Source organism: Chroicocephalus ridibundus, chromosome Z, assembly GCF_963924245.1.
Source record: "Chroicocephalus ridibundus chromosome Z, bChrRid1.1, whole genome shotgun sequence".
Classification (NCBI taxonomy): domain Eukaryota; kingdom Metazoa; phylum Chordata; class Aves; order Charadriiformes; family Laridae; genus Chroicocephalus; species Chroicocephalus ridibundus.
In genome coordinates, this window is record NC_086316.1 from 75,459,203 (window position 1) to 75,473,068 (window position 13,866).

General features: G+C 44.5%; 1 protein-coding gene across 4 annotated transcripts in view; it reads right to left on the minus strand.

The window, feature by feature from the left end:
• Window positions 1-13,866, minus strand: part of LOC134508666 (phospholipid-transporting ATPase ID-like) — a 91,159-nt gene that overhangs the window by 21,537 nt on the left and 55,756 nt on the right. For all 4 annotated transcript variants that reach the window (XM_063320548.1, XM_063320547.1, XM_063320549.1 and 1 more), the window contains 6 exons: window positions 8,463-8,659; window positions 7,084-7,292; window positions 4,912-4,955; window positions 3,166-3,331; window positions 2,179-2,367; window positions 1,204-1,319 (listed from right to left, as the gene is read on the minus strand). In XM_063320548.1, coding sequence (XP_063176618.1) covers window positions 1,204-1,319; window positions 2,179-2,367; window positions 3,166-3,331; window positions 4,912-4,955; window positions 7,084-7,292; window positions 8,463-8,659 — 921 coding nt within the window. The remainder of the gene's footprint in view (window positions 1-1,203; window positions 1,320-2,178; window positions 2,368-3,165; window positions 3,332-4,911; window positions 4,956-7,083; window positions 7,293-8,462; window positions 8,660-13,866) is intronic.

Consider the following 13,866-nt stretch of genomic DNA (forward strand, 5'->3'; position numbering starts at 1 on the left):
CTTTCCTACTTTCCGTCTCTGAAGCTTGACGTTAACCAGGTAGTTGTTTCCCAGGTTTGTATTTCTCAACATAAGGTTCAGAACAGCGAGACCTGAATAAACACTGAACACAGACTTGAATTTTGGACCTGGGCTCAACATTTTTAGGGTGCAAATGCTGGCTGACATGCACAGCGTGAGCACACTCAGTCATGACACCTCAGCATGCCCTTGTAAGTGTGCTTTCTGCGGATGCATGATGGACGGTATGGATCTCAGTGTTTGGTGGGATAACAGAGATCTCGCTGTGAAAAGTGAGGTGTTCCCCCAGGCTTGAAGTAAAGGCGCATCAGGAACAGGCTACACCCACAGCTCTGCTCTGCCCTTTCCTTTGCCAACAGCTTTCTCTGTCTCCCCCAGGCAGTGAGCAAGATGTTTGTGCTATTGCACAGCCCCTCTGGCAAAACTTCCTGTTGTCTTGTGCTCTGCGCCGTACCAGCAGGATCTGGCATCGCAGGGGGCAGCAAATATTGGCCGAAATATTTGCAAAGCACACATATTGTTACACACCAACAACCATATAAAAGGCCACAAGTTTGAGTGACACATTTTCCTTGCTGCCCAGTCAATATGCCCCCCTATAATCTAGAAGGGGAGGTGAATAGGTCCCAGCACCTGTTCAGTCCCTTCTGATTGGGACCTCTCGGATCACAGTCACTGCAGATCTGAATTGAATTCAAGAAGGTAAACAGTTCTGTGGCCCTTTATTGATTGACTGATTTTTTCTGATCCAGGGCATGCTTGAATGCATCAGGTGCCTGCGTTGCGGAGTAACAGCAGACCTGGATGGAAATTTAGTTGCCAAAACACAGATTGTGTAGTGCCATTTCAAGTGTTTCACCTCTTCTGCCTGCCTTCCAGCTCCTACTCCAGAGGAATACAAGGCTTCTGAATGTTCTGTATTGTATTTGCCATCTGTGTCCAGATGTCCTAGAGCAGTTCAAATGGCATCTGGTGCCCAATCTTAGGCAACTGATTTGAGACCTAAGGCTTTATAAATTAATTTCCCCCTCCATTCCTCACAAAAAAAAAAAAAAAATTAAAAAACTAGTGCTTGAGTGCTGCTTATGAAACCTGTTTTTTATCTCAGTACAAATACATTTCCATACCTGGAGAAAAGGAAACCACCAAATGTGGAGATGTTGTGCAGAAGGTAACACTTACATTCAGGTGTTCCGTGGTCTCCTCTTTGAGAGAGTCGCAGGATGAATGAAGCAGTTCATAAAGAATGGTGTCAGCCCCCTTGCAGTACAAAGTCAAGTCACCTTCTGGACTCCTCACTACAAGGAAGAAGAAGAGAAATTACAAAAATCCCAGACTGAGGCACTTGGAATTCACAGCATTTGCATGAAAACAAAGAAAGGCTTTTAGAGGTGTCCAAACTCTGCCAAGTGTCGGCAGCCTCCCAGGAATCAAGACAAGCTTTGCTTAGAACAGAAGATAATGCAACTACTCTGTACATTAGAGGTAGCAGAACAAGGAACTGTACCCAGATTGCATTGGTCTGAGCAGATGTTCTGTTCAGCTATGTGGTTCCTACAGGCAACACTTCAGGCAGGACATCTGCATTCAAGTCATGAATAAGTTGTTCTTAGGGAACTGGTCCTGTTGTTCCTATTGCTCCCACCAGTAAAGGTACTACCACTCTCTTACTATGGTTATGATATTCCAATTCCTGAAATATCTGAGGATATCGGAGGGTTAATGAAGGCTACATGAGGTTTCTTGAGTAATTTCTCCTTTTTCCTTTCAGGAAAGTGGACATCTTTACTCATCCTTGCATTCTCCTTCCCCACATCCTCAGATTTTGCTAGTAATTTTGAAGCTGATTAAAAGGAAAGCCTTTTTTGCACTGTCGTGAGAGAGGTAAGATATGCAAAAGGCTTAGCATCTTCAGGAGGCTGCTCCGTCATTGTGGTCCAGATGTTAAGATGTTCTGCCATCAGACCAAGTTAAGTATTTAGCACTGTTACTGTATAATTGAGAAGCCAAGGCAGCCCATCTCAAGCACTCAAATGTAAATGTTATTCAGAAGGCATTGCAAAGGAGGTCTCCTAGCAAAAGGCATCACAGCAGAATGAGGGCCAACTTTAGAGTCTAAAAAGTCAGGAAGGAAAGAAGGGAGCAAAGGGAACATACCAATAACAGACATTCGCTTGCGAACATTGTTGAAATCAAGAATAGCCAGGAGTTTGTAGACTTTTGTTTCTCCCATTTCCACAACAGTGATGGTCTCTGGTGTGCGAGCCCGGAACACAAATCCAAAGTTTCTGGCAGCAGTGACGAGGGCTCCCTCATCAGGAGATTGTGCCTGATACACCAATTTACCTGACATACAAGGGAAAAAGAGTAATGTGGCTTCTGCTTTGTTTCTGAGGCTAAACAAATACAAAATCAAAGACATTGTATAGCAGTTAACACTTTGCTTATCTGTCTGTCCCCAGAGATGCAGCACTAAAAGGCACCTTATGTCCACATGTCTCCATCAGGTCCCATCAACCCATCCTCCAGGCCAGTGCAAAATGCCCCCTAGACTCTTTTGGGGTCTTTTACCACTCTCTTTGGAGTCCAATACATCTCATTGACAGGACAACTTCCTTGGGTTTAACCCCTTCTGGTTACATCTGCACATATTTTTCTCATCAGTATTTTCACCTTATATGTGTAAACTAATGGTTCAAGCCTTCAAAGCACAGTTTTCACCCTGTCTGGGATTTGGGGAGACTGACCCAGTACCTGCAGGAACATTGAGTGAGTGGAGCTAATGAGCCTCCAGTGGATAGGTGCTCTATGCTCTTTGCTTTACAGGATGTGGTGCAGAGTAGAGAAAGAGTGGGGGAACCCATCTGCCACCTCAGGGAAGCTCTGGCACCTGTAATTTCCGCACTCCAGAAATGTGGTGTTTGCAGTATTGTCAGCTCCACCACAGGAACACAGAGGGAGTGGAGGCCCTGGTCCTTTCTCTTCCAATGTGGCATCTCCAAAGGCAGTGATTTATGTGCAGCCATATACTACAGAAAATCACCAGGGAGACAAAAGGACCAGTAACAGCTTCTGTGGAGAGAAGACATGCTTTGGTGCAGGGTGAACATAACAGCTCAGTTTGATGCCTTCAACAGTCCTCACCTTCCTTCTTCTCTTCTGGCATCACTGTGTGACAAAGTGAGAGGAGCCGGAAGAACCTGTGCGTCGGGACATCACCCAGCTTCACAGCTTCCACCAGGCTATGGTCATAGAAGGCAAACTTTGGGTCGGCTAACTGGTTGTATGAGAAATCAACCTTCTCTGTGTTCTGCAAAAATATGGTTTGGTGTTAGTTATGGAGCTCTCACATTGTCCCATCGCAGTCCCCCCTCTCTTCCTTACAAAGGGCTTTCTCCTGCAGGGCTGTTCATGACAGAGACTGATGACTCTAAGTGGGAAGTCGTGAAACCTACTGAATCACAGGAGAGGACAGACACTTGAGGTGCCTTTCAAAGCAGAACTCAGTGTGAGAAGGTGGTTAGCTAAAGATGCCTCTCTGTGCGATGGCAAATGCTCCTACAGGATCCCAGCCTCAGGATTTCTATAGCAAAGAAATGCCTGCCTTCAACACATGCCTGCTGGGTGGCATCATGCTCCTGATTTCGGTGTCTGTCTGTGACAGGAGAACGTGGAAGTCCAATTTAAAACAATTCAAAAGGCTGTGTTCTCCACCTTTTTCTCCCAAAGCAAGAAAAAATCCTGATATGGAAAGAGATGACAGACAAATGATGTAAAGGTTCAGCTCCACAGGCACTGCCCCTTTGGTCTAAAAACAAGGAGCCCCAAGCAGAGGGGAACACAGTGGAGAAATGGCCAGAAGATCACAGCATGATGTGTCATGGAGGAATGCACCACTGTGCCTGCCCGGGACAATTCCAACTCCCACCCCATCCCCAGTGAGCTCAGAGTTTCCAGGATGGGAGTCATCCTCTTGACCTCTGCAAGCTGACATTTAGTGCTTACTGCAAGAGCGCAGGCCCACCCCACACACACACACCCTCATCTGCGCAGCGAGGTCCAGGCTCTGCGACACCATGGTTGTGTGGGCAGCAGCCTTTTGACCCGCAGGACCCTGCTCCGGCGAGTACCATGGGCAGGAGGAGCTGCTGGGCAGACAGTTGGCAGGAGAACAGCATGTGTCCCTGAGCAAGTCCGCCCTTTGCGTTTTGCTGCCTGAGCAAAGTCAGTCTGGAGGCACAGCACTCGGCACAAATAGCCAATTTCAGTGGGTAATTTAAGTTTCAAATGGCCTGGAAATGAATCACTGGAACGAGGAGTGGGATTTTCATCATCATCTTGCTTGGATTACTGCATGCAGTTTTCAGACATTTTAGGCAGTGAAATCCAAGACATGTGGGTTTGTGCTAGTGAGCAGAGGCTAGAGAGATATGGAGAAGTTACCCATTTTCAGACTTTCTGATGTCCAGGCATTAGAGAAATTTGACAGTGACCTTGTTGTTGATATGAACTGAACTCACTGATTCCCCGCCAAAGCTTTAATTAACTGCCAAGGATAATAAAATTCACTAATGACCAAGTTTCCAATAAATCCTAATGGCCAAGTATTCAAGAGGAGCTGTGTGTGCACTAGGATGTCAGGTGAAGCTGAGGGAACAGTGGCCACTCAAGCTACCTGACCTGCAGGTTTCAACCAGGCTTACTGGGAGGCAATGCAACTCTGTTGATCTTCTCACATCCGTGAGAACACACATCCCTTTTGTTTGGTTCAAGAGCAACATACCTTGCAGGGTCAAGGGCATGAGCTATGCATGGGTGGGTTGTGTGCACTAGCACCTATGCAGGCAGGTTCACAAAAAACACAGATCCTGCTAGCACTTGGGCACTTACCTCGTTTATTTCTATCCTTTGCCCAGACATATCATACACATCACCTGCGAGCAAGAAAGAGTGAGGTTATAGCCACAAACTCTGGATAAGTGCAGTCTCTGAGCTTCTCTACCAAAAAATTTGTTAAAGTATTTTGAAGCTAGTAGCCGGTTAAAATGTTTCAGTAAGCATAAATATCTTGACATGAGTACTGGAGACTGATGATTAATATCAATCAGTTTCTATGTTAATCCATGACAAAATCCAGACACTGACAGATACTTGAAACACAAAGAGGTTACCATGAAAATGACTGGCATTTGAGTGAAGAAGACATGACTCAAGGTGAACCCAGAAAGGACATAGAGCTAGGTAGGAAATGAGGGTGCTTTCAGGGGATGACTTCTCTTGTACCTTCCCTTTGGAATCTGAGACAAAATCCAGCTCCTGGGTCATATTGGGTTTGCAATAGTCCCTGAACAACCACAGAGAAGGAATTGTCAAAGCCCATTCTTCCCACATCTAGGTAGCAAGGTTGATCCATTCATTTTCCCTGAAATGATGATCTGGTCATAGAAATGGAAGACATCTCATCTCAAGGAAACACTATTGAAACTTCTTCTGCCTGAAGAAAATTTCGGTTGGAAGATCTGAACTGTGCCGAGCCCAACCAGATTCAACACGTCATTGAAATAAGCTTGAAATACAGTGAACTACATGAATAATAGATCCATACCTCCACCAGCAACTTCAACCGTGACCACAGTCAATTGTGGGTATTGGTATTTCTTCACCAGAGCCCTGAGGGCGTAGAAAAACTCAGAAGCCATGTCTCCTGAGAAGTGCACATCAGTTGCTCCCCCGGGAACTGTAACTGAGAGGCTTTTAGACACCTCCTTCCCAATGGGAAGCCTAAAACCCCAGAGTTCCCTCCCTGGCAGCAGAACTAATCCATCCTTTCTGGCATGGCTTTCCCAAATGCCCCGAGCAGTAAATCCAAAGTAGTATATTCTGGGAAAGTAGATAAGCATTTAGAAAACTATAGGCAATAAACTCTCTGCCTTCTTTCTGCATATTTCCCATTCATTTCTTGAACCCACATTCTATGTCTATGTTTAATGGTGACATCCACTTTGGAAAAGTCAACTGCAGGACACATGAATGAACAGACTGAATATTTTTCAAACTCCTTAGCAGCACTAAGGTTGGCTAGCATAGTTGCACTGTTTAAGATATGGTGGTCTCCAACTACAGGAAAAAAAAAAAACTTTTATTAGGCCAGCTAGTAGCACTGAGAAAAAAGACAAGTTTTCTGACACAGGCAAACCAAGCTTCAATCTACCAATAAGCAGTGACTAATTTCCCTGGGGGAATCTAATGATGTTAATCAATTAGTCAGTTTGTGAATTGTTAGCACCTCTTGAGCAGTATGAAGAAAACTGCCATACAACGACTGAGACTTTTAAGTCAATGACTGTTAGGATCTAACAGAGCTAACAACTTTTCTTTCCATTTTTTCCAACTCCCTACAAACTTTTCTCTCTTCTGGTACGTGCAGTATGTCAGGGCCGCAGACAAATAACCAAGCCATTGACTAGTTGTGGACTGAAGGTTAAGCTACCTGAACAGGATATGGAAAACTGCTGCTCATGACATGAGAAATTGCTGAATGCGAGAAACAGTGGTATGAAAAGCTGGCAAAATTTGCAGATAACACCCTGAGGGATGGATGATTTCAGAAGTGGTTAAGAGAGAGTTAGTTATGTGAGTTATGTGTAATGTTTTGCAGGGTTAGCAACACCCGGGTAACCATGTCAATAATACCTTAAAAGGCTGAGATTACCTAGTCAGTGATATCAGAAAAAAAAAAAAAAAAGAGTACAGATGTAGTAAAACTGGGATGACCAATGAGGAAAAAGTAATAAGGTGCAGGTTCTTTAGTTGGGACAATACTGGGTCAGAAAAGCGGAGGTAAAAGGGTAGCAAAAAGGGGAAACAACGGAAAGGCAAATGATACTAAGGTATTCAAGTGATGTAATCAGGGCTGTCCAGACATCCCTGATGGGCAGCCCTGCACTTGATCACTCCAGCTTCTTACAAGACACTCTCTTCTGGATGTCACATTTGGTCTCTGTGGACCAAGAGGCATATACTAGAATAAAACCTGGAGATTAAGACAAATGGATAACATACCATAGGATTTGCCATTGATGGAGCACTTGTTGAAACACATGATGTTCTGAGTGAGAGTTCCTGTTTTATCTGAGAAGATGTACTTGATCTGCCCCAGCTCTTCATTGAGAGTAGTGGTACGGGCCTGAGCTGGCGTGTCATTCAGTGGATAATACATTTTGCGGTCCCAGTCAATGTAGAAACTGTTACCCAAGCGTATAATCTCTACACTGGAATAAAAGAAGGTGGTGGAATATTCATTAGTTTAAAGGGACAAGATCTTTGTCTTCAGCATCACCATTAGCGATTGCAATTAGAAGAAACTGAAAGGTAATGACAGGGTGTACTCATCAGGTTGTCCTCAAATGGCCTGTACTAAGCAATGCTGAAGCAAGTCCCACTGAAGTGATGTTAGGTTTATAGCAAATTCCTTTCCTTTGTTTATAAAACAACGACTTATAAATGCATTTGAAAAGTTTCAGAAGTTTTCAGACTGAAAAGCAAGGCAGGAGCAGTGGGTTTCACTTGGTGCAGTTTGAGGAGTGGTGCTCAGAGAGGGAAGGTTTCCAGCAGGGTTTGGGCTGGGCTGAGCCCAGTGCCAGGGGATGAGCACAGCCACGGCTGAAACTACTCAGAGGTCCACAACAAGCGAGTCATTGTGCAACTCAATCCAACCAAGGAGCCTTATCAGCTGGCAGACAACATGAATTTCCACTTTGCTGCTGGTGTGACATGCTGGGTGGGAATGGGATGAATTCCTCATATTCACCAACACAAAAGAGGGTCTCAGTAGCAAAGCTGCCCTAAGACTTAGGTCCAATGATAAAACTACACAGGCCTACTCAATCTACAGCCCAACCTCAGGGTTTTGAGAGCATTGCAGATGTGTTGCCTACCCTCTACCACTGCTTACCTATTGCAATAACCAACATAGCCCTACGTTCTCTGGCAAGTGGTGACACTCACTATGCTCATATAGCACGAAGTACTATGGATCCTCAACCTGATTACACCTACTTACCTGGCAATCTGCTCCTCACCTGAGCCCTAGAGCCACCTCAAAGCATGTGCCATTCGTTTTGTTTGATGGGCAGTGCAAGTGGGAGAGAGCAAGACACTACCAGTAACAGGCTTCCAGTCCCAGTCCTATGGCATCCTACACCTAGAGCTTCCCTTTAACTGCAATATCATCCTTTCCTCTTCCAGGGCTCTCTGCTGCCCCCTGCTCCAACCCTGACAAAGACCTCCAAAACCAGCAGCAAGAAGAAAAGCATCACTGTGATCATGTGCAATTGTCCACAATGGGGTTGCATTTGTGTCTAGGGAAAATGCTACTCTCAGCTAAGGCAAAAACTAGATGTCTCCTCAAATGAAATATGAAAGGAGGTTCTGGCACATACCTGACGTAGAGCGAAATTGGCACCACCGTATTTAGAATGATCACATATGACCAGAACATGAGGAAGCCGGAGTAGGAGGCAGAGTTGACACCTTCTGCCCAGGGCAGATAGACTTGGAAGTAGTAGCCTTTATCATACTCCCAGATGCCATTGCCAATGGCTAGGATCAGACACATCAGTCCTAAAAATGCAAAGATCTGAAAAAAACCCACAAAACAAACCCAAAGATATGCATTTTAGAAACAAGGAATTTATTACGTACAGGTTAATCAGAACACCCTAATGAAATTGGGTTGGACAGCCTGAATCACATGGAAAGTTTGGTAGGGGTGAAGGTGGAAAACCAGCAAAGTCATGACACTTCTACCTCAAGGGCAAAGCTACACAGTGCAGAGTCTGGCAATTTGGAATCACAAGACTTCAAACGGCTCAGGATTCAAGACCAAACACCTAAACCAGGGTGCTCATGGGCAGCTGGCTGCAGAATATCAAATCTCATTAGAGGTGAGTTGAGCTGCGGGTCCTCAAACATCAGGCGCTGCACATGGGAACAGAAACTGCCTGGAGAACTTTACCTGGCCATTTGGTGGATATATCATAGTTTTCCTCAACATTTCTGAAAAACTACTAAAGATAATTTGTAACACACGAAATCCAGCGCTGTGCAGGTTGGAATTCAGCACTGGATATCATGCTGATGGTTAAAGCAGAGTTAATTACTGACTCAGAACTAATGGTTGCCTTGGTACCTGCTATCAATCTGATTACATTTCCTTTGAGCAAACAGAAAGCAACATTAATCAATGACGTGTATCCTTGGACTTTAGAGAAGCCTAAATCAACAGGGGAACAGCAACTGGGAAGAGAATTTCAAAGTGGGACACCTTGGTGGAAACTGGGACTTGCTCAGGAACACCATTTAATAGACACAAAAACATCACATAGGGCATAAAGCATTTTTGACTAAAAGAAGGCAAGAACCTAGCAATACAATTATTTGGAAAAGAACAGAAAAAGAAGGGGAAGAAAAGAAGTTAACAGAAATTAATATAAACTGCAAGAAATTATAGAACTATGAATAACTAACATTCATATAAAATATCAAAAGAAGAAAACAGTAAAGTCATAAACAGGTGTGGAAAAAGCAGACATGTTCAACAGACAGTCCTCCATGAAAGAAGGAGGACGGAAGCAGAAGGAAGTATCTATACCGTATGTTGTAGCAGATGGAAAAGACAGATTACCTTCTGTGACAAGGAACACTATGTGGCTCTATCTGTAATAATCAGCATTTTCAATCCAGTGGGTCCAGGTAATTTAAAGATGAAAGCTTAGAGGGACTAGCTGAGAAATTCTCCCAACTAGTAAGGTTAATTTTTAACAATGCTTTGAAAACTGGGAAGCTCCACCATACGGAAAATCGGCTAACATAGTTCCAATATTTGAAAGGTAGAAATAGTGATCAAGGAAAAGACAAAATGAAGTTAGCTTGCCATCCTTCCTGGACAGATGATAATAAACCCAGTTCTGTTGATATGAACTTCTCCAAATATGTCACTTCTCCAAAAATATGAAGATACGGAATCAACAAGCTGCACAAGGGAGCAATTACAAATCATCTTTTGCAAGTATAATCATTAGGGAGAAAATATCAGTAAGATGGGCCATTATGTATAAAGCCACCCAGTAAGAATCACATTAAAACAGTAATCAACCTTTTTAGAAAACAGAAATTGAGGTGCAAAGAGAAACGTTGCTGGTAAAGCTGGTATTTGTATTGCTGAGGTAATCTATGAGAGGAAGAAGGATACTTTTATGGAGTGACTTGAATCACTTGGTGAAAAGTGCACGTCTGACCAATTCAAGTTTTAATAGCAAGAAGCTGCTAAAAGGGGACTGCAGTAAGTAAAGGTGCTGGGATGAGTTTCAGGGGATATGTTTATTTCCCACATCAGGAGTAATTTTATTGTTTAACCGTGGGAGGCCAAATAAATTACTCCACTTGTGAAAAGGAGACAATATTGCTTGCAGTTAAGGAATGTGTTTTTAAACCTCTGTGACCAGCAGGAAAAGCAGACTTCAATTTCTGCTGTTGAATCATCAGGACTTAAAGATATATGAGAGGCACGATCCAGGTCCAGGTAATGTCCTTTATTAAACCAATAGACATGGATGGATAAAATAGACAAGCCTGTCTATTTTTATAGATATTTCTGTTGGTCAAATAGAGGATATTGCTCCTCTCTGCAGACCTTGTCTGTTGTAAAATAAATGAATTAGAAGAGCCAGCTGGATCCTCTATCTTATCACTGTGCTCCTCTATCTTATCACTGTACCCTGAATGTTTCCTCACTGCCTGACAGGTTAAAAATTGTCAGTTTGTACAATATCACAATCCATGCAGGAAATTCAACGTATGATTCAGCAACAGAAATAGACGCGGGGCAAGACAGCAGCTGAACTTTCACATATAGGGATGGGGAGTTGATCGTCCCCCTGTACTCAGCACTGGTGAGGCCCCACCTCAAGTACTGTGTCCAGTTTTGGGCCCCTCACTACAAGAAAGACATTGAGGGGCTGGAGCGGGTCCAGAGAAGGGCAACGAAGCTGGTGAGGGCTCTGGAGCACAAGTTTTATGAGGAACGGCTGAGGGAGCTGGGGTTGTTCAGCCTGGAGAAAAGGAGGCTGAGGGGAGACCTTATCGCTCTCTACAACTGCCTGAAAGGAGGGTGTAGCGAGGTGGGGGTCAGTCTCTTCTCCCAAGGAAAAAGTGATAGGACAAGAGGAGATGGCCTCAAGTTGTGCCAGGGGAGGTTTACATTGGGTATTAGGAAAAAAATTCTTCACTGAAAGGATTGTCAAGCATTGGAACAGGCTGCCCAGGGAAGTGGTGGAATCACCATCCCTGGAGGTATTTAAACGATGTCTGGATGTAGTGCTGAGGGACACGGTTTAGTGGTGGACTTGGCAGTGTTCGGTTTACGTTTAGACTTGGTGATCTTAAAGGTCTTTTCTGATCTAAACGATTCTCTGATTTTGTATCACAGCAGCTCTTGTCTACGACTGCAGCAGCGTTATGTACATCTTGCTTTTTGTGCATGTTGCATGTCGATGCTCTCGTCCCTAACAGCTCCACCTGTGTCCAATACTCGTGCTTACACAAAGTTCACTAACATGCTCTTTGCTTTGAGATAAATGCAGAAGACCAAGCCGTTATCAGCGGCCTGGGAGATTAATTTCTGTCAGAGAAACAGCTGTGTGTGGGTCATTGTAATCGTAACCACAGCTCTGCAAGAGAAGGACGTGAAAAAAATCCTGATTGTAGGTTTGTGCATGCTCATGGGGCTTCCCACCATGAACTTCCTCCTTCTCTGGGTCCTGCCCGTGCACTGCCTGGGTGAGACATCCTCTGCAGGGCTGGGTAGGACTTCTATAAAGAGGAGGTGACTTCTGACAAACATTTCCTGTTGGACTGGGAATTCAAACTGTCTCCGTTTCCTTATTGGCACTTTGAGTTCTGCTTAAGGATTTGAAGCAATAAGTTGTTTAAGAGGTGGAGGTGACGGCCCTGTTTCTCTGAAAACATGCTTCCCCAAACCTGCTAAAAAGCAAGTTTTGGAGGAAAAAGCCTTCCTGGAGCTGGTCGGTGTGTCCCCAGCGGAGGAACATTCACTTCTCTCTCAGATCACTGAGAAGCACTTCCAAATGTGAAAAAAACAGCTATGGTTGCCATCTGGAAAGGTTCATTCCTGATTAACCCTTGTTGGGACACACTGGGGCAGCATTTAACCAGGATATTGGCAAGCCCTGCTTAAACACTGCTTTGCGCCTGGGAATTTTTATGGACAATTAAACAAAAAATAGCTTTGCCAGTGTTAACATGGAACAAGTTTCATTACACTTAAAATGAGCTATTTATAGCAAGCCGTGGCTGCTTTGTATTTCCAAACTCAAGAGCACAATATGCTGCCACATTTTATGACTGCGCTTTGTAACCTTCGGCCACCCAGTGAGCTGGAAGGACCTGATGCCACATCCCTTGTGCGTGCAAAGAGCCTGGTGCTTAGGGTAGGACAGAGCTTTACTTAGACACCAAAATGTTAGGTGCCTTAAAAATGTGTGAAGGAGAAAAACACACCCTTGGCTCCGTCAGCCCCCAAAGAACCCAGGCAGTGGCTGATGCAATCAACTGCAACTTGCTCAGTTTTTTAAAACAGAGCCAGGAGGTAAATTCATCGTGTTCGCATTCATGAAGAGAGGCCAAACAGACTGAAAGCTCTGGGTGGGACCCTTGACTTGTGAAAGGAGGTTTGGCAACCTTAATTCAATGCTAAATTCTGAATTCCCTGTTCAGTTTTTCTCCTGCGTTTTTGTGCCCTGTGGATCCCCCCACAGCCCTGCCCCACAGCCCGTCCTCCGTTCCAGGTGAAACACAGCAGAACACCTAAGAAAATGTTAATTTTTTCAAATGCTTGCAAAATTTTGGATGTAAGAGGCCCAGACTTTGCTTGATTTTGCTGTCCTGTTAAGTGCAAGGGAAGAAAACACTGAGGAAAACAAGCTGATGATGGTAATCAAGATTTTCACTCGGTGGAGACTGGTCTAAAGTGTAATCTTACTGCAGTCAACAGTTTGTTCTTACAGTACGTGGAGCAAGGACTCAAGAGGGCTTGAAGATGACTGTGGAGTGCCTCTCTGTGCTTCTCTGCTGGGCTTTACAGCAAATGCACACACATAGATATTCAAGTCACTGCTTCACAGCTCTGGGAGTCGAGGTGACTGCTGCTGCTTTGGTACTATTTGAGTCTCACAGAGGCACAACCTGCTGTGTCACAGCTCTCATCCGTGGGTCCATCTAAAGGGCTTTCAGGGTCCTGAGAAATAAGCAGGAGGAGGGGGTCTGGGATGGAGCGGCGAGCCTGGAGATGTTTATGCTGTCAGACCCAGGGCTGAGGAGACGTAAAGTCAGGCAGGACAGTGAGAGCTCAGGGCAGCCTTGCTGGTATCAGACACCTTAAGCTTTGTCTTCCTCAGGGCTTGCTCCAGGAATGGATCCAGACTGTCAGGTTGGGCTGGAGAGCAAGGGCAGGAGGGAAGAAGAGGAAACAGCAGCCACCGGACCTTCCCAGTGTCACAAACGGAAAGTGGTGGTGTGCACAAAAAAGCATGAAAAAGGCATTTCCTTGCATCCAAAGGAAAATAAAAGCCTAAAACTAAAGAGCTTTTCTTCAAACAACATCAAGTAAAGCGGTGTTATGGTGCATGTCTTCCTTCCCTGAGCAGCTTTGAACTCAAGTGGTAAAATCTTGGGAGAGTCTCCATAAAAGAATCACTACCTCCGCCTGGAAGTGTTTGCCATTTGTTAAAACCACTGACAAGCTTAAACCTCAAATCAGGTCTGTTT